Source organism: Furipterus horrens, unplaced genomic scaffold (assembly GCF_987537825.1).
Source record: "Furipterus horrens unplaced genomic scaffold, mFurHor1.1.pri manual_scaffold_1, whole genome shotgun sequence".
NCBI classification, from domain to species: Eukaryota; Metazoa; Chordata; class Mammalia; order Chiroptera; family Furipteridae; genus Furipterus; species Furipterus horrens.
In genome coordinates this window covers 82,573,095-82,592,304 of record NW_028327171.1, presented here as the reverse complement: position 1 = coordinate 82,592,304, position 19,210 = coordinate 82,573,095, and the positions used below count along the sequence as shown (strand labels likewise).

Sequence of the window (19,210 nt, the reverse complement as noted above, 5' to 3'; positions counted from 1 at the left end):
ATACCTACCTCAAAACAAAAAAACAACCAGAACTACCAGAAAATTGAACTGCATGGAAGTCCAACAAACAAAGGAATAAAGAAGTAATATTCATCCTGACAGGTAGGAGGGGCACAGATGGGGATCCAGAGCAGAGAGGATGCAGTGTGGCAGCAGCAGCAGCAAGGCAGTGGCTGTTGCCAGCCAGCAGAAAGAAGCAGACACACGTTATAAAAACCAGAGGGACACATGGGGAGTGATCCCAGTCCCAGGCCAGATTCCGCAGCTCACAGTTCCAGCGATGGGAAAATAAAGTCTCATTGCTTCTGGCTGTGAAAACCAGTAGGGGTTGGGGCCGCAGAAGAAATTGCTGGTCTCTCAGGAGAGTCCGTTTAGAGGCTGCAGTGGTCCTAGAATATCTACAAACCCACGCACTCTGATAACCACAACTAGGGCAACAGTTAGAAGGGCGCCAGTCCCATACAGGAAGTGGGAGAAGTGCCTGGAAAAGGGGCAAGTGCTGAGCAAGTGGCATTGTTCACTTTATGACCCCACCCCACATACAGCACCACAAGGTGGTGAAACAGGTCACCCAGCACTGGCAAATACCTAAGGCTCCACCCCTTACAATATAACAGGATTGACAGTTCTACCTAAGACACAGAGGCAAACACAGGAGGCTGTCAAGTAGAGGAGGCAAAGAAGTATGGCCCAGAAGAGGAAGCAGATCAAGGCTCCACAAGGAGAACTAAGCAAGGAGGAGACAGCCAACCAACAGATGCAGAGTTCAAAACAGTGGTGATAACAAGGCTCACAGAAATGACTGAGTACAGCAAATGCATAAGAGAAGAAGTGAAGGCTATACTAAGTAAAATGAAGAAAAATGCACATGAAACCAATGGGGAAGGGAAGGAAGCTGGGGTTCAAATCAACAATTTGGAAAATAAGAAAGAAATAAACAATGAACTAGTAGAGAAGGAAGAAACAAAAATTGAAAAAAACAAGGAGAGGTTTGGGAACCTCCGGGACAACTTTAAACATGCCAACATCCAAATCATAGGGGTGCCAGAAGGAGAAGAGGAAGAGCAAGAAATTGAAAACTTTTGTGAAAAAATAATGAAGGAAAACTTCCCTATTTTGGGGAAGGAAATAGACATACAAGTTCAGGAAGCACAGAGAATCCCAAACAAGCTAGACCCAAAAAGGACTATACCAAGAAAGATAAAGAGAGAATCTTAAAAGTAGCAAGAGAAAAGAAGAGAGTTAGTTACCTACAAAGAAGTTCCCAGAAACTGTCAGCTAATTTCTCAAAAGAAACTTTGCAGACAAGAAGGATCTGGCAAGAAGTATTCAAAATTATGAAAAGCAAGTTCCTAAAACTGAGATTACTCTATCCAGCAAAGCTATCATTTAGACTGGAAGGGCAGATAAAAGTGTTTCCCAAACAAAATAAAGCTAAAGAAGTTAATCACCACCAAATCCTTATTATATGAAATGTTAAAGGAACATATTTAAGAAATAGAAGATCAATACTATGAACAGTAAAATGACAACAAAATCATAACTATCAACAAAATGAATCTAAAAAAACAAAACAAACTAAGCAAGCAACTAGAACAGAAACAGATATGGAGATCATTGGAGGGTTATCCATGGGGAGGGGAAAGGGGGAGAATGGAGAAAAAGTGCAGGGATCAAGAAGCATAACTGGTAGGTACAAAAGAAATACAAAGGCATTAAGAATAGTAAAGTAGCTCAGTGTCAGGATCATAGAAACTATGCCCCTTCTCTCACCATGAGCTGGCTCTCCAATTCCTAGGGAGTGGTGCTAACTGCCAACCACCACAGTGGCAAGGACCAGGCCATGGTGGGGGGCCATGGCCGGGGAGGGGAGGAAGCCACCTCGAGATATGTTTTTATTGATGTGAAAGAGAGAGGGAGAGAAGCAGCGATGTGAGAGAGAAACATTGATCGCCTCTCATATGCACCCCGGCCAGGACCAAAGCCACAACCTAGTCGTAGATATGGCCAGTACACTATGAACCAAGAAATCACCAAAGTAAAGGAGAAACCTCCGTTCAATCGCTCAAGTTCCCAGGATTCTGTGGATGAACTATCTATGGAGCATTATTGGACCAAAGTAGAAAATACCAAGAAATCTAGTGAGAACAGACAACATCAAGAGGTCGTGGTTGTCAAAGAGCCTGATGAGGGCGAATTGGAAGAATGGCTTAAGGAGGCTGGTTTGTCGAATCTCTTTGGAGAGTCTGCTGGAGATCCCCAAGATAGCATGGTGCTTTTATCAACATTAATCCGGACCCAGGCAGCAGCTGTTCAGAAACAGGTAGAGACTGTCTCCTAGACCTTAAGGAAAAAAAACAAACAATACCATATTCCCGACGTCAGAGACATATTTGCTCAACAGACAGAGTCAAAAGAAAAAGCTCCAGATGGCACTGAAATGCAGTCAATCAGAACAAATGAAAACAAATACCAAGGAAAAGATGACCAGGCATCTGGCCTAGTTGATGGTGAAAAGAAGCTGATCCCACTGGTGCCTGAGGAAGCACCTGCCTCTGAAACAGATATCGACCTGGAGGTATCATTTGCAGAGCAAGCCGCCAATCAGAAAGAGAGCTCCAAGGATAGGACCCAGAAGAGCAAAGGCGACAATGCCCCGATAACTAATTGCAGAGTGCCAAAAGACAAAACAGGCACCACCAGGATCAGTGACCTCGCGCCCCAGGACATGAAGAAAGTTTGCAGTATAGCCCTCATTGAACTGACTGCCCGCTATGATGTACTGAGTGTTGAACTGAAACAACAGAAAGCTGTGAAAATCAAAACAAAAGATTCTGGCCTTTTTTGTGTTCCACTAACAGTACTGTTAGAACTTGATCAAAGGAAAATACCAGGAACTCGAATACCCTTGATATTTAAAAAACTGATTTCTAGAATTGAAGAGGGAGGTTTGGAAACTGAAGGCCTCTTAAGAATACCTGGAGCTGCTAATAGGATCAAGAATCTTTGCCAAGAACTAGAAGCAAAGTTTTATGAAGGGGCTTTTAATTGGGAAAGTGTCAAGCAGCACGATGCCGCCAGCCTGCTGAAGCTCTTCATCAGGGAGCTGCCCCAGCCGCTGCTCAGTGTGGAGTACCTCCATGCCTTTCAGGCTGTCCAGAATCTTCCAACCAAGAAGCAACAACTACAGGCTTTGAACCTCCTTGTCATCCTCCTGCCTGATGCGAACTGAGACACCCTGAACGCCCTGCTTGAATTTCTCCAAAGAGTAATAGACAATAAAGAGAAAAATAAGATGACAACCACGAATGTGGCAATGGTCATGGCCCCAAATTTCTTCATGTGTCACTGGTTGGGTCTGAAGTCCAGCGAACAGCGAGAATTTGAAATGGCAGCCAGGACAGCTAATATCATGCACTTACTGATTAAGCATCAACAATTTCTGTGGACAATTCCCAAGTTTCATGTCAACCAAGTGAGGAAGCAAAACACCGAAAATCTTAAAAAGGATAAGACGACAGTGAAGAAATTGCTTAAGAAAATGGCTTATGACCGAGAAAAATATGAAAAGCAAGATAAGAGTACAAATGATGCTGACGTTCCTCAGGGACTGATTTGAGTGCAAGCTCCCCATCTTTCAAAAGTTTCCATGGCAATACAGCTAACTGAAGAACTAAAAGCCAGTGATGTACTTGCCAGGTTTCTCAGCCAAGAAAGTGGGATTGCCCAGACTCTCAAGAAAGGGGAAGTTTTTTTGTATGAAATCGGAGGAAATATTGGGGAATGCTGCCTCAATGATGACACATACATGAAGGAACTTATATCAGCTCAACTCGAATGCTGAGTGGATTATAAAGTCCAAGCCATCATAGAAGACTTCTGCTGCAGATAACCACAAGGACTTCCTTAGCAATACTTGCTGGGTCAAGAGTGTAAATAAAAGAAACAGCAGGACTCTGATTATTCAAATGTACCCAACCATGGACTAGTGATACCCTCAAGCCTTAATAAGTTATAGATTTGTGCTGCTGCCAGAATTGTGTAAATTATCATTATCTATATTATTAGAAAATAATTGTCTCTGGAGTGAGAGGAAAGTGGCTTAATTAGCTTATAGGCTGTTTTCATAAACTCTGTCAAATGTGTCCAGATGTGATATAGTTGTTGTTTTTTTTTAATATAAAATATACCCTTTTTCTTTTCACTTTTTGTAAAATCATATATACTGTAATATGTGCTTTCTTACCTTTCTCTCCTCACATCTGCCTTCCCCCAATTAGGTTTGCTTTTTAACCAAAATGATAACAGATACTAGGCATGGCAAGTCGTGAAGACAGTACATCTTAAAACAGCCTGAATTCAACAGTATTCCTATGACTATTGAATGCTGAATATTCATCTCCTTGAATCATGTGTTCAAACAATAACATTCCGTTTCTCCCTGCTGTATCGCATGAAGTGATTTGCATTTTTTCAGTTCATCAGATATATGTGCACAGAACTATATCCACTATCAGGAAAACAGAACTGTCAGAAACTGCCAGTTATTACTGAACCATTAAAGACTAGTGTACTAAGAATAAATAAAATATATCCATGTGGAACAACTGGATTATGGATAATAAGAGAGTGAAAGCCAGATCACTTCATGTATGTGTCCCTCTTCTAAATGAAATTTAAAAAGTCATAGCTAGCTTTACCTATTGTCATACTAGCAATATAAATATGCATAGGAGTCTAATCCAGTAATGGTTGAGAATGTATTCTACTAAAAGGGATTTTTTTTTTTCTTAACTCATAAATAAGTCTGCAGGAAGAGTTATTCTTCTGAGTATGATACAGTCATATGAACAGGTTTTGTTTGTGTACTTATTTTAAATAATCAGAGTAAATTTATTAAAATGCTGCGGAAAGGACTATTCCTGGGGATTTTAATGCACAAACCATACTGTGACAAGAGATGAGCCTTTGTACTGTAAATAAGAGGAATAAAGTGAGAGAAAAACGTTCAATATTTTATGAGTTTAGAGTGTAGTAAATAAAAGGTGATGTAAATGAATGCTGCACAAACTGTGTTTATGATACTTTTAGTAGTACTTTAGGAAAAATTACACATTCCCAGAAGCTTTTGATGTCACTCTAAGGGAAGATGCTGTTAATGAGAATAGTCATAAATTTTTAGCATATAATTACGACAGCCTGTGGATATGATCATTTAACATTTTGGTGATTTGTACCATTGCTTTTTTATTTAAATTTTTTTTTATAATTAAATGCATTTTTCTAAATTAAAAAAAAAAAAAAGAATAGTAAAGTAAATGGAAAAGCTGAAGAACTTATATGCATGACCCATGGACATGAACTAAGGGAACAGGGGATTGCTGGAGGGATGTGAGGTACTGAGCAGAGGGGGGCAAAAGGGAAAAAAATTGGGACAACTGTAATAGCATAATCAATACAATATACTTAAAAAATGTTTGTGGATGACTGATAAGTTCCTTATCTTAATTGTATTGATAATTTCCAGGGTAAATATATTTGTCAAAACTAATCAAATTATATGCTTTAAATATGTGCAGTTTATAATCCATCTAAATATATCTTAACAAAGCTTTGTTTTTAAAGGCCCAAATACAAATATGATTTTTTGAAAGAGAGAAAATATACTATTAATTACATTCTACTATAAGCACCCTAAATATCTGTTTAATTTTACAAATTTTTAGGTTAAATGTAGCTCCTTCTTCCTTAAATAGATATTTTTCAAATCTGTTACACCAACGAGCAACCAAAGCCAAATACTCCATAAAGGAAAAGTTGGGCAAACCATTAGCTTGGTGGAAAGAGCTAAGATCACTGGTTGGACACTAAATGGATCTCTATAATTTGCAAACCATTGGTTCTAAAGGCATAGTCCAATTATCCCTTCAAGATCTTTCAAAATTTTTACTCTTTACCATGTCAGTAAGAGTTGTAAGCTTGATGTACTGTCCCATCCCTTTTAGCTTTAGAAGGCCTCTTTCATTTTTATTTTTAATTACTTTTTTAATTGTTGTTCTATTACAATTGTCTCCCATTCCCCCCTGCCATTGCTCTCCCCTGCCCTGCCCACTTCATCCCTTCTCCCACAGTCAATTCCCACCCTGTTACCCATGTCCATGGGTCATTTACACTTGTTCCTTGACTAGAACCTTCCCTTTCTTTCCCCCCTTCTCACCACCCGCCTCTGGTCACTGTCAGTCCATCCGTGTTTCCAAGTCTCTGGTTCTGTTTTGCTTGTTTGTTTGTTCTGTTCATTAGGTTCCTGTATTAGATAAGATCGTATGGTATTTGTCTTTTGCCGCCTGGCTTATTTCACTAAGCATAATATTCTCGTTTCATTCATGTTGTCACAAATGGTAGGAGTCCCTTCTTTCTTTCTGCTGCATAGTATTCCATTGTGTAAATGTACCAGTTTTCTGATTCACTCATCCACTGATGGGCACTTAGGCTGTTTCCAGCACTTGGCTATAATAATCCCATTCATAGCATCTGTATTTTAAAGCCAGTTATTCTAGAAAAGCTTTATTTTTCTTTTTGTTAGGTTCTTTTTCAATAGTATGTCCTGAATTTATAAACATAAGAGTAAAGCAAGTAAAAAGCATAATGAGCCCTAGACAGGTGGCTCAGTTGGCTGGAGTATTGTCCCATACACAAAAGGTTGTGGGTTCCATCCCAGTCAGGGCACATGCCTAAGTTGTGGGTTCATCCTAAGTGGGCTCAAGTACAGGAGGCAGCCGATCAATGTTTGTCTTTCACATCGATATTTCTCTCTCCCTCCCTCCCTCCCTCTCCCTTCCTCTTTCTAAAATTAATAAATATATCCTTGGGTGAAAATTAAAAAAACAATATAACCACCACAATCCTCAAATGGTTGGTTATTTGCTCTTTACTATTTAACAATAGCTATCTAGATATTCTGTTCAATTTTTAAATAATATTTTTAAAACTCCAGGTAGTAAAATCATATTTTGATAAATTACAAGCTGTCATTGTCATTTATCTTCAGTTCCTTTATTCTCTTCTTACTCTCTGGAATTGGTCTTTCTGACATTTGCCCTGGACACAAAAGGTCAGGTCAATGGATTTCCATCAAAAAAGGAAAACGGAGAACTTCTGGCCAAGATGGAGGCCTAGACTGACACACTCCATCTCCCTCCACAACTAAGAAGGAATACAACTACCGCAAAACCAAAAATAACCAGAAGTTCCAGAAAATAAAGCTACATGGAAGTCCAACGTATGAAGTTATAAACAAGTGGTGCTCATCCAGATGGGTAGGAAGGGTGAAGCCAGGGAGGAGAGGTGAAGCTCTGCTAGCGGTGGCGGCTGCAGCGACAGGTAGCAGGACTGCAGTAAGCACAGATACCCATATTTAAGGGGAGGCGAGAATGCCTGAAAGCACCCCTAGCTGCAGACCAAACCTGTCAGCTCGCGATTCCAATGCCAGGGAAGGCAGACCCCCATTGCCTTAGACTGTGAGGCCCAGAGGGCGTGGGGACAGAGGAGTAGGCTCCCGGTCTCTCAGCGGAGAGTGAATGGCAGGAATCCATCTTGGACCCCCACCCCACACAAAGCACCACAGTGTGGTGAGAAGGGTCGCCTGGTAGTACAAGTGCACAGAGCTCCGTCCCCTAGAGCGTAGGAGGTATGACAGCCTCGCCCAGGAAGGAAAGGTAAACAAACCTGACAGGATGGCAGGGATCATGATAGAGATTCCAATCACGCAGCTGACCAGACAGCAAATACATGATTTATCGGACCAGCAGATAGATAATCTTTCTGAGGCTCAGTTTAGAGCTACAGTTATAAAACAGTTTACAGAACTAACAGCAGATCTTAATCAAAACGGGGAAGGAATGAAGGCTAGTCCTGCTGAAATGAATGAAAACACATACAAAACAAGTGGTGAGGGAAGGAAAACCAGGGATCAAATCAACAAATCGGAATGTAGGGAAGGAACAAACAGTCAACCAGTGCAGAAAGAGAAAACAAAAAGTGAGGACAGCTATAAACAGGCCAACATCCGAATCATAGGGTTGCCAGAAGGTGAAGAAGAGCTAGGAATGGAAAAATTATGTGAAAAAATAATAAAGCAGAACTTCCCTAACTTGGGGAAGGAAATAGCCTTACAGGTCCAGGAAGCACAGAGAGTTCCAAAACAACTGGACCCAGGGAGAACCACACCAAGACACATTATAATCAAACTGTCAAATATTAAGGATAAAGAGAGAATCTTAAAAGCAGCAAGAGAGAAGAAGAGAATTACATATAAAGGGATCCCAATTAGACAATCAGCTGATTTCCCAAAGGAAATTCTGCAGGCAAGAAGGGACCGGCAAGAAGTATTCAAAGGAATGAAAATCAGAAACCTATAGCCATGATTACTCTCTCCAGAGAAGCTGTCATTCAGAATAGAAGGGCACAGAAAGTGCTTCCAGGACAAAGTAAAACTGAGGGAGTTCATTAGATCCAAACCACTGTTATATGAGATGTTAAAGGGACTTGTTTAGGAAAAGGAGGATCTAAACTATGAACATGAAAATGAAAACTGTATCACAACAACCAACAGCAGAAGCTAGGGAATCGAAACAAAGGCAAACTAGGCAACGAGAGTGGAAAAAGAATTATAGGTATGGGGAACATATTGGGGGGAAGTCAGCGGGGAGGGAGAAGGGGGAAAGGGAGGGAGATGGTCCAGGAATTAAGAAGCACAGTAGGAGGGAGTGGAGTAGACAGGAAGATGTTGAGAAGAACTATATGCACAACCAATGGGCATGAACTAAGTGGGGAGAACAACTGGAGGGAGGGAGATCACTGGGTGGAGGGGAGCAAAGGGAAAAGAAATTGGGACAACTGTAACAGATAATCAATAAAACATTTTTTAAAAAAAGGAAAACAGAAGCTTTTGCTTAATAATGCTTGATAGCTACCACATAAAATCAAGAGATATAAATATACTCCCCCCCCAAAAAAAGGTGCTAATACATTGTGCCACTTTAACAAACAAAAATCAAATATATAAATATGTAATACATTATTTAATTTTTTTTATTTTAAAAACACTTGCTTTAGTGAGGGAGGAGGAGGGGAAGGACAAAATGGAGGAAAATAGGAAGATAACATAGCAGCCCAGACTAAACGTTCATATAGCCCTGTGCCTGAAAAATAGCAAATGTTAAACGATTGTTGAATATACACACATGAATGAACAAGTGTGATTTCACTATCATTTCATCATCTATCTCCACTCATTTACTAGCATCACCACCATATTATGGCTTTTTATTGGCTCTTGAGGGACAAAAAACAAAGTTTGGGCATTCTCCATATATCTAAGGGATATATTAGGGTCAATTAAGCAATTTGGTTAGTAAATATAGGAAACAGAGAATGAAGTCACATAATAAAAAAGGTATGAAGTGAAGGATAATACTGTCTGAAGAAAAATAAAATAAAATCCTAGTTTTGTTGTGTTAAGGTCCATTCTGAGAAATGCCATTATTTTAGACATCAAGTTTTATGTGTTCTGACTAGAGAATAACCAGCATGTCTATGGAACGTCTACTCTATGAAATATTGAAGTTATACTTTTATGTATATAAAATAACCAATAAGTATAGCTTGGTAAATATATTTTGTGTATATTTAGGCAAATTACTGTAATGAAGAAGTCACGATTATATATCCCATAACATACATTGGTATTTTCAAAATGCTTAAAAAGATTTAAATCATTTCCTCTCTTAAAACAATGTCAACTTTCCTCTGAAGGTGTATAACTACTACATTCTTAGCAAGTCCCTTTTCCATAGCTAATAGAAAGATATTTGGCTCAGTACCTGTCCAAATTATCACAAATATTGAATTATAATGACACAACAAATGTGATAAAAACCATTTGAATTTCATCAGAGCCCAAGGGTTTAATGTTTGCTTACCCCGAACTTGAAAATACTTCACATGGTTTGCCACAGCCTCTGTAACACTTTCATCTGGGCAGATTTTTACTCCATTAGGAAACAGAGTTGATCGCCTTCTTCTCAGCAACCACTGTCTCTCAGCTTCTCTGTGGTCCAGAGGTTGTTTCTTTTCACTAGACAGAGAAGGGTCTGCAGATTCTGAGTCAACCAGGAGAAAAGAATCTCCACTCCTGGGTTCCAAGATTTCTTCTAAAGATGAGTCATTTTGCGCTACAGAGTGAAAGCATAAACAAGGCCTCTGGTGATAAATGAAGATACAGTTAAAGATACAGTACAAAAGGTAACAGAGAAAAACTGACATTTGTGCCATATAAGGATTTTTTGAAGTCAATCTCAGATTACAGACATGCATGCCTAAGGAGAGGAGTGAAGCAGTCCATCTTTTCTCCATTTAATTCCTACTCCTTCATTTCAAGAATGATATTGAAGTCAAGTATACATCCAATTTCAACACAAGAAATAAAAGGAAGTAAGGTTTGAACCAGTAGATACTAATGAAGAGGAAAACCAAATTTATTGGAGAGATTTTAAAACAGTTTAAATGAAGCAATATCAAAGACTAATATAGTAGTATTTGATTCCATTTCTTACAGCAGTGTCACCAAATAACATTTTTAGTGAGAATATAACACAGATATAAAAAAGATAAAAACAATGTCAATTTTTAAATACCTGTTAATGATGGAAGGTTTTCTTCTATCAGCACAAATATCAAAAAACCCAAAGAAATCTTCTCAAAATGAGTTAACATAATCATCTGGTCAAAGCCAAAGGGATGAGGAAAGGCCAAAATCCTTAACTGAGCACCCAAAGCCTTGAAACTTCCAATAACAAAATATTACAGGAAAGATCTAACATTTAAAAGCTTATCTTCGAGAATTGACAAACATTCCAAAACCATTATAAATTAGCTTAAATAAAAGTGGCGTCCTTTCAAAGTACCTCTCACTTCTTTTCTGAAATAACCAGCATGCTATGAAAGCAAGAAACATAAGCTAATTAGAACAGATGGGACAGACAATTTCTTTAATCTAGCCAGCTAAGCTCTTTATTAACACTCTCCTAGCCTTTAACGAGCAGTTCATTTTTTAATGTTTCATATGTATTTCACTAAGTTTTACAATTGTTATGAATCTATTAATCAAACCTTATAGATATCACATATTCTCTGGGTCCTTCTAGGACCTATTATTTATAAGCATAAAGTACCCAGACTGTTTATATCTATCTCATTGAGAAGCACAGAGGTACGCACAAAACAAAATTAGATTTCTTGGAGCTGTTTCTCTTTGTAATAAAGCTACTATACTTAATTTCCCTACTTCATAAAAAAAAAAAAAAAAAAAAATTTGAAGATCTTGCACCATAACCACTTACTATGTCTCCTTCCTTATCTATAAAATGGAGTAGTAGTAAAGCTAACTCATGGTAAAGCTATTGTGAGGGTTGAATTAGGTAATATACAGAAAATGCTCAGAATAGTGCCTGGTGCATACTACGCACATAATATAAATGATGGCTATGTCATAATAACTTTGTTGCTTAATTTGCTATTAAACATTAGGCCCAGTGTGTTATCCTTTACCCAATAAGACCAAATAAAATGCTTTGTATTGGGATAGTTTTTAACAAATAAACCTAGTAGAAAGGAATTTAGTTTAAAATAGTTGTGGAAGCTAGAATTTACTATCAAATATCAATGAATTTATCTTACATCATGTACCTCTGGAGAGGTTTTCGTTAAAAAAAACAATGTTTTGTAAAGATCTAAAGCACATTTCTCTGGAGAATGCTAAACTAATTGTGTCAGCTAAATCATCCTGTTTTATGGTTTATGAAAAGCTCACCAAGCATATTTTTCAATACAAACGCATACAAACCATTTTCAGCCCTTCTATGTGCTAACAAATCTAATGACCATTAAATACGTGTGCATAGAAGCATTTGCAATATATTGATAAGAATTTTATTTGCCAAGTATTACTGTTGAGCGAGAGGCAAAAGCTGAAATTTTTACGAGCTAAGCGAAATTTTAAAGCTCAAAGAAATGCTTCACGTTGACAATTCAGACCAAGGGAGAACTTTAAGGTAACACATATTAGTTGGAAATTCTTTTTGATGGCCTACTACAACAGCCCAGGAAATCTTTGAGACTCAAGAATATTCTGAAAATATTACTGTACTTAGAATGAGAAAAACCCTGGGCAACCCTGGGTTCAAATCCTGTTTTTACCACTTAATACTTGATTTTGTTAACCCTAAACTTATTGGACTGGTTTACTCACCAAAGAAATTAGGTATGATAATCTCCACCTATATCACATGGTCACTGGGGAAGATTAGGAAATAGGAAAATCCTTTGTAAACTAATGTATACTATTTGCCTTTTATTACAAGCATTCACAAAGTTTAGAGGATTCAAACAGAACAAATTTCCCCTTATTTAATTATATTGCAGTACTTATGTAAGAACTCTAAAAATGGTTATTATATTCTATAAAATAGTTTGTAAATTTTCAGAAAACTGTACTTAAAAAAAAAACATAGTATGAAAACTCCAGCTGGGTTCATTTGCTTCTAAGTAGGTTTAGCATTTTATAAACTGAGTTTAACTTCACATTTAATGTGACTCTTAACTACAGCATTCGTAGAATAACTATATATATGACACGAGGCAATCAGTAGGTGATGATTACCATAAGGTTGTGCCATGGGAACCCAGAAGCAAGATTAATTCCAACTGGAAAACTAAAAGGGGATTCTTACAGAAGATAACCTTTCAGTTAGGCCCTGAATGGCCTGGTGTGGGCAGAGGTGGGAGTTAGTGGGAAGGAATAGGAGTTAAGAAAGAAATTCCTGGTCATAATCAATAAGGTAGAAAAATCTACTGTGTGTACAGAAAATAGAAAGACATTTGCGAGAGCAGAAACAGGAATATAGGACAAAAGATTGGGCATGAAGGCTGAAAAGATTAAGGTAAATTATTAAATACCTTGATAGTCTTACCAAGAATTTTGGAATTTTCCTATAGATAAAAAGATTATCTAATGTTTAATTACTCAGAAAAATATTCCTTTTTTATTGAGCTTGTTTTTAGGAAATATTTCAAAATCTCATCTGATGGTCCTTAACGCTTCAAGAACTGTTCCCAAATTTACAAGCTGGTTAAAAACAAAAATAAGGACTTCCGGCCAAGATGGAGGCGTAAATACAAATGCTGCTTCTCCTCACAACTAAGAATAAATTTACAACCACTTCAAAACTAAAAAAAAAAAAAAAAAAGCCAGAAAATCAAAAAAATCAGAACTACAGGGAAGTTCACCAAGAAATAAAGAAAAAACAATCAACCAAAAAGGTAGGAGGGGCGGAGCCAGATGGAGAGAAAGAGGAGAGGAGCGGCAGCTGTTGGGGCGGTGCTTCTCGGCAGCAGGGCTAGGGGCGGCTCGCAGGAGAGTGGTGGGCTAGCAGCAGCCCTGACAAAAAACACAATCATACTGATTAAACCCGAGAAATGACTCAAGCCCCAAACTAGACCACACAGCTTGCAGTTCCAGAGCCAGGGAAAATAGAGCCACATTACTTCTGACTGTGAAAGCAGGTGGGGGTGGGGGTACAGGAAGTAGCTGCCAGTCTCGAAAAGGAGGCAGCTTGCTTAATATGGAAAGGGGAAGAAGTGCCTGGAAAAGCTGCAGCAACCGGCACTTTTCCCTTTCAGACCCCTCCCCCATATACAGCGCCAAAACTCGGTGAACTGGTCGCAAGCACTAACAAATACCTAAGGCTCTGCCCCCTATAATGTAAGAGGTGCGACAGCCTTTGCCCAAATCACAGAGGCAAACACAGGAAGATGAGGAGGCAGAGAAGTACGACCCAGAAGCCGGGAAGATCAAGGTTCCAGTGGCACAACTAAGCAATGAGCAGATAGTACACCTAACAGATGAGAAGACAGACAACTTAACAGAAGCACAGTTTAAGGCACTGGTGATTAGGATGCTCACAACTCTAACAAAGATTAAACAGGATGGAGAAACAATAAAGTCTATCCTGGCTGAAATGAAGGAATATCTATATGAAACAAGTGGTGAAGGAAAGGAAACCAGGGTTCAAATCAACAAATTGGAACATAATGAAGAAACAGTCAACCAGTACATAAGGAGGAAATGAGAATTTAAAAAAATGAAGAGAGGCTTAGAAACCTCTGGGACAGCTATAAACGTGCCAACATCCGAATCATACGATTGCCAGAAGGTGAAGAGGGAGAACAAGAAATTGAAAAATTATGTGAAAAAATAATGAAGGAAAACTTCCCTATTTTGGAGAAGGAAATGGACATACGGGTCCAGGAAGCACAGAGAGTCCCAAACAAACTAGACTCAGGGAGAACCACACAAAGACACAGCATAATCAAAATGCCAAAGTTAAAGATAAAGAGAGAATCTTAAAAGCAAGAGAGAAGAGGAGAATTACTTACAAAGGAGTACCTATAAGACTGTCAGCTGATTTCTCAAAAGAAACTTTGCAGACAAGTAGAGACTGGCAGGAAATATTCAAAGTGATGAAAGGCAAGGCCCTACAATCAAGATTACTCTATCCAGCAAAGATATCATTCAGAATGGAAGGGCAGATAAAGTGCTTCCCAAACAAAGTAAAGCTGAAGGAATTCATCATCACCAAGGCATTATTATATGAAATGTTAAAGGGACTTGTTAAAAAGAAAAATGATATTAAAACTATGAACATTAAAATGAAAACAGTATCACAACTATCAACAGCAGAACCTAGGGAATGGAACAAAGGTAAACTAAGCAGACAACTAGAGTGGAAACAGAATCATAGGTATGGGAAGCATGTGCGGGGAGGACAGCTGGGAGGGGGAAGAGGGAGAGGGAGGGAAATGGTGCAGGAATTAAGGAGGGTGGGGAATAGACAAGGGGATATTGAGAAGAACTTTATGCACAAACCATGGACATGGACTAAGAATGGGGGACTGCTGGAGGGAGGGGGGTTGCTGGGTGGAGGGGAGCAAAGGGAAAAGAAATTGCGACAACTGTAAGCATAATCAATAAAACATACAAAAATAAATAAAATAAAATTTTGAGGAAAATAACAAAAAACAAACAAAACAAAAAAAACCTTCAACATAAAACAAGTACCAGGTTCTTTCTTCCATACCCTAATTCCAAATGAGCTGAGAATCATTTATTGATTCAGCAAAATTTTCTGTTTACTATATGCCACTAACATACTAAAATAGAGGATGTACAAAATGTTCGTCTTTTAGGAGCTTGGAGTCTAAAGGGAAAAACATGTATACAAATAATAAAATAAAACTGATGAGAATAATTAAAAATCATTATGGCGAAAGAGGAGAGGTAATGAATTATTCTGTTTGAGCCAGTGTGGGGGAGATGACATTTGAGCCAGATTTCAGGAAAAAATAAACAAGAAGTAGTGAAAGGGCGCTCTAGGAAGAAGGAAGAGCGTGTGCAAGGCCTGCAGTATGGAGGTGCAACGCTGCAATGCCTATTCCAAACAACCGCCTATGATCTTGGGTTCAGAGTGACATTCACACTTGCAGGACAATAGTCCATAATCTAGCTCCCTTAATTTGGATTAGAATATCCCCAGAAAACAGTGTATCAAATAAAGCACTTCCTCAACAGGAGACCTTAAGGAGTCCTGATCCTGATTTCTCCAGCCTCCAAAAGGGATGTACGTACTCAATTTTAAGAGAAGAGATGACCTTATGCAGCCCACAGAGCAAGGAAGCCTCATCTTCACAGAACCATGTCTTTTAATAGGCTAGGAGTAAAGTTTCCAAATTTTCACCAGAACAAGCCCAGTTACAAAAAACTCTGCAGTGGGAAGCAGGAACCTATATTTTCCAGCAGAATTTTACACAGTTGGGTCAAGCAGGCCTTCCGAGGATGCATGTCCATTCACACTCCTCCAGTCGAGAAATAGTTAACAATTAAAGGTCTTTCTCATCATTTAAAAAAATGTTGAATACAGCTCACGTTTCACATTTATTTTAGCTCAGTATACTTCCAAAAATAACAATATTGAATGGAAGCAAACCCAAGATAATTTCCTATGAATAAAAGGCTTAATCTTGGTGTGAGGCCAAAAGTAAAGTGCAAATTAATAATTTTATATGACTAAAAATTAGGTGATAGTGGAAAGATGAGGATAGACTATAGATTAAAACCAGATTAGAAAGGACCCTGTGTGACAAGTCTAGACATATTTTCCCCTAACAAAAAAAGCTGATTTAATAAATTTATTTTAATAAACTTTTTCTAAGTTGAATATGACTTTTTAAAAAGCTACCTTATTTTTAACCTCAAGAGTTGTGAATTAAAAACAGTATTATCTTTAGAAAGGCTTTCCCTGTCCACCAACAACCCTCTTACTACCTCTCCACCGCTCACTACCACCCAGGTGCACACAATCACATACCCTCTAGGCTGAACTCCCTCTTGTACTCCCAAAGAAACTCCATGATTGTCCTTACCAAAAAATGTTAAGACTATAAACTTCCAGTCAAGATGGAGGCGTAGACAGATATGTTGCGTCTCCCTCCACAACTAAGAAGGAATACAACTACCTCAAAACTAGAAACAAGCAGAAATTCCAGATAATCAAACTGCACGGAAGTCCAGTAAACAAAGATATAAAGAAGTAATACTCATCCAGACAGGTAGGAGGGGCGGAGCTGGGGCGGAGAGGACATGGTGTGGTTTCAGCAGCAGTGGCAGGCCAATGGAAAGTGCAGTCACACGTTTTAAAGTCAGGAGGGACACCTGGGGGGTGTTCCCAGCTCCTCACTGGACCTCGCAGCTCACAGTCCCAACACCAGAGAAAACCAAGTCTCATTGCTTCTGACTGTGCAGACCAGTGGCGGTTGCGGTGGAGGCAGAAGCTGCTGGTCTCTCAGTGTGGTCTACTTGTTTAAAGGGCCTCCATGGTCCTAGAACATCCACAGACCCACCCACTCTGGGAACAACAGGCAGGACAACAGCTAGAGAGGTACAAGTCCCATATGGAAGTGAAAGAAGTGCCTGAAAAGGGGCGACTGTTGGGCAGGCAGGGTTGTTCCAGCTCAGACCCCTCCCCCACATACAGCACCACAACATGGTGAAACAGGTCACCCTGCACTGATGAATCCCTAAGACTCCGCCTCTTACAACGTAACAGGAGCAGCAGCTCTACCTGGAACGCAGAGGCAAACAAAAACAGGAGCCTGTCAGAATGAGAAGACAGAGAAGTATGTCCCAAAAGGGGAAACAGAGAGAACTAAGCGACAAGGAGATAGCCAACCTAACAGATGAGGACACAGAATTCAAAACACTGGTGATAAAGATGCTCACAGGCTTGACAGATATGCCTGAGTACAGCAAACACATAAGGGAAGAAGTGAAGGTTACGCTAAGTGAAACGAAGGAAAATCCGCACAAAACCAATAGTGAAGAGAAGGAAACTGGAGTTCAAATCAATGATTTGGAACATGAGGAAGAAAAAAAACAGTCAACCAGTGCAGAATGAGGAAGCAAGAATTGAAAAAAATGAGGAAAACTTCCCAAATTTTGTGAAGGAGATGGACATACAGGTCCGGGAAGTACGGAGGGTCCCGGGTGAGCTGGACCCAGAGGGGACCACACCAGGATGCATCATGAATGAGATGCCAAAAGTGAAAGATAGAGTCGTGGGGGCAGCAAGAGAGAGGCAGAGAGTTGCCTACAGGGGGCTGCCTATAGGACTATCAGCTGATTTCTCAGAGGACACTTTGCAGGCAGGAAGGGATTGGCAAGCAGTATTCAATGTGATGAAAGGCAACCTTCAACCAGGACTACTCTATCCAGCAAAGCTATCATTTGGAATGGAAGGGCAGATAAAGTGCTTCCCAGACAAGGTAAAGCTAAAGGAGTTCATCATCACCAAGCCATTATTATATGAAATGTCAAAAGGACTTATTTAAGAAAAAGAAGATCAAAACTATGAAAAAATGACAACTCACAACTATCAACAACTGAATCTAAAAAATGAAAACAAAATCTAACTAAGCAAACCAGAATAGGAACAGAATCATAGGTATGAGGATCATTTGCAGGGTTATCAGCTGGGAGGAGAAGGGGGAGAAATGGGGAAATGGTGCAGGGATTAAGAAGCATAAATGGTTGGTACAAAATAGAGAGGGGGACATTAAGAATAATATAGGAAAGGGTGAAGACAAAGAACTTAAATGCACGACACATGGACATGAACTAAGGGGAGTGGGATTGCTGGAGTGAAGGCAAGTACTGGGCAGAGGGGAGCAAAGGGGAAAAAAAACTGGAACTACTGTAACAATATAATCAATAAAATATACGAAAAAAATTTAAAAATTAAAAAATTTTTTAGAATGTTAAGACTGTTCATATGTCCACTTCTCCCATTAAACTATAAATGATTCAGAAATAAGATCTGTCATTCATTTTACTGTACCTAGAAAATTGCCAAATGTCCCCTTGACTGACATTCAAATCAACTATATGCTTGTTAAAACAGAAAGAAAAATTAATCTAAGCACCAGTTACATGATATGCACTGGCTATGGTACAATTCAAAATTCATTTCTAACACTGGCTCACATTTCTTTAAAAAATTACACCTCAACATAAGGAATTGGAAATACATTTAATATAAAAGGTTGATGTTCTCAAAGCATTTCCACATGAACTTAGGAAAATGAATTTTAAACAATCTTCAAAATATGATAAAGGACAGTGGTATCTTTGAAAAACATACAAACAAAAAAGTTAGGAAATCACAAGAAGATGTATTATATACTTGCTTTCCCAAAATTAGGCGTACAAAATAATTAATAGTCACCTAAAGAAGTCACCGCCCACACACACACACAAATTGGGAATGAAACACGTAATTACAAGCATCTTCGTAATAAACCTTCAAAAGACAAATATCTTTAACAATATAAAGATGGTGACAAAATTAACAAAAGCTTAAGAACAGTGAGGTTTAACTGACAATATCAGTTCACAAGATTCTGAAGTAAAATGTTCCTACTTTAGCTTTATCTTAAATTGCCTTTGCTTCACTGCTTTATATACACAGTGTAAATCTAAGAAATGCTTAACACAGAAGATTAAAATATTCTTTAAAAAATTTTCTTATCTGAGAAAATAATT

The 19,210-nt window shown here is 38.7% G+C and overlaps 1 protein-coding gene and 1 pseudogene across 1 annotated transcript in view; one reads left to right on the top strand and one right to left on the bottom strand.

Annotated features, from left to right (window-relative positions):
* IMPG2 (interphotoreceptor matrix proteoglycan 2) overlaps positions 1-11,357 on the bottom strand; it is a 71,348-nt gene extending 59,991 nt beyond the window's left edge. The window contains exons 1-2 of the mRNA XM_090257430.1: positions 10,695-11,357; positions 9,981-10,211 (exon numbers count right to left, since the gene is read on the bottom strand). Of these exons, the coding sequence (XP_090113556.1) occupies positions 9,981-10,211; positions 10,695-10,779 (316 nt within the window). The 5' untranslated portion in view covers positions 10,780-11,357. The remainder of the gene's footprint in view (positions 1-9,980; positions 10,212-10,694) is intronic.
* On the top strand, positions 2,018-4,096 carry LOC150021374 (rho GTPase-activating protein 18 pseudogene; annotated as a pseudogene).
* Positions 11,358-19,210: the final 7,853 nt, after the last annotated feature.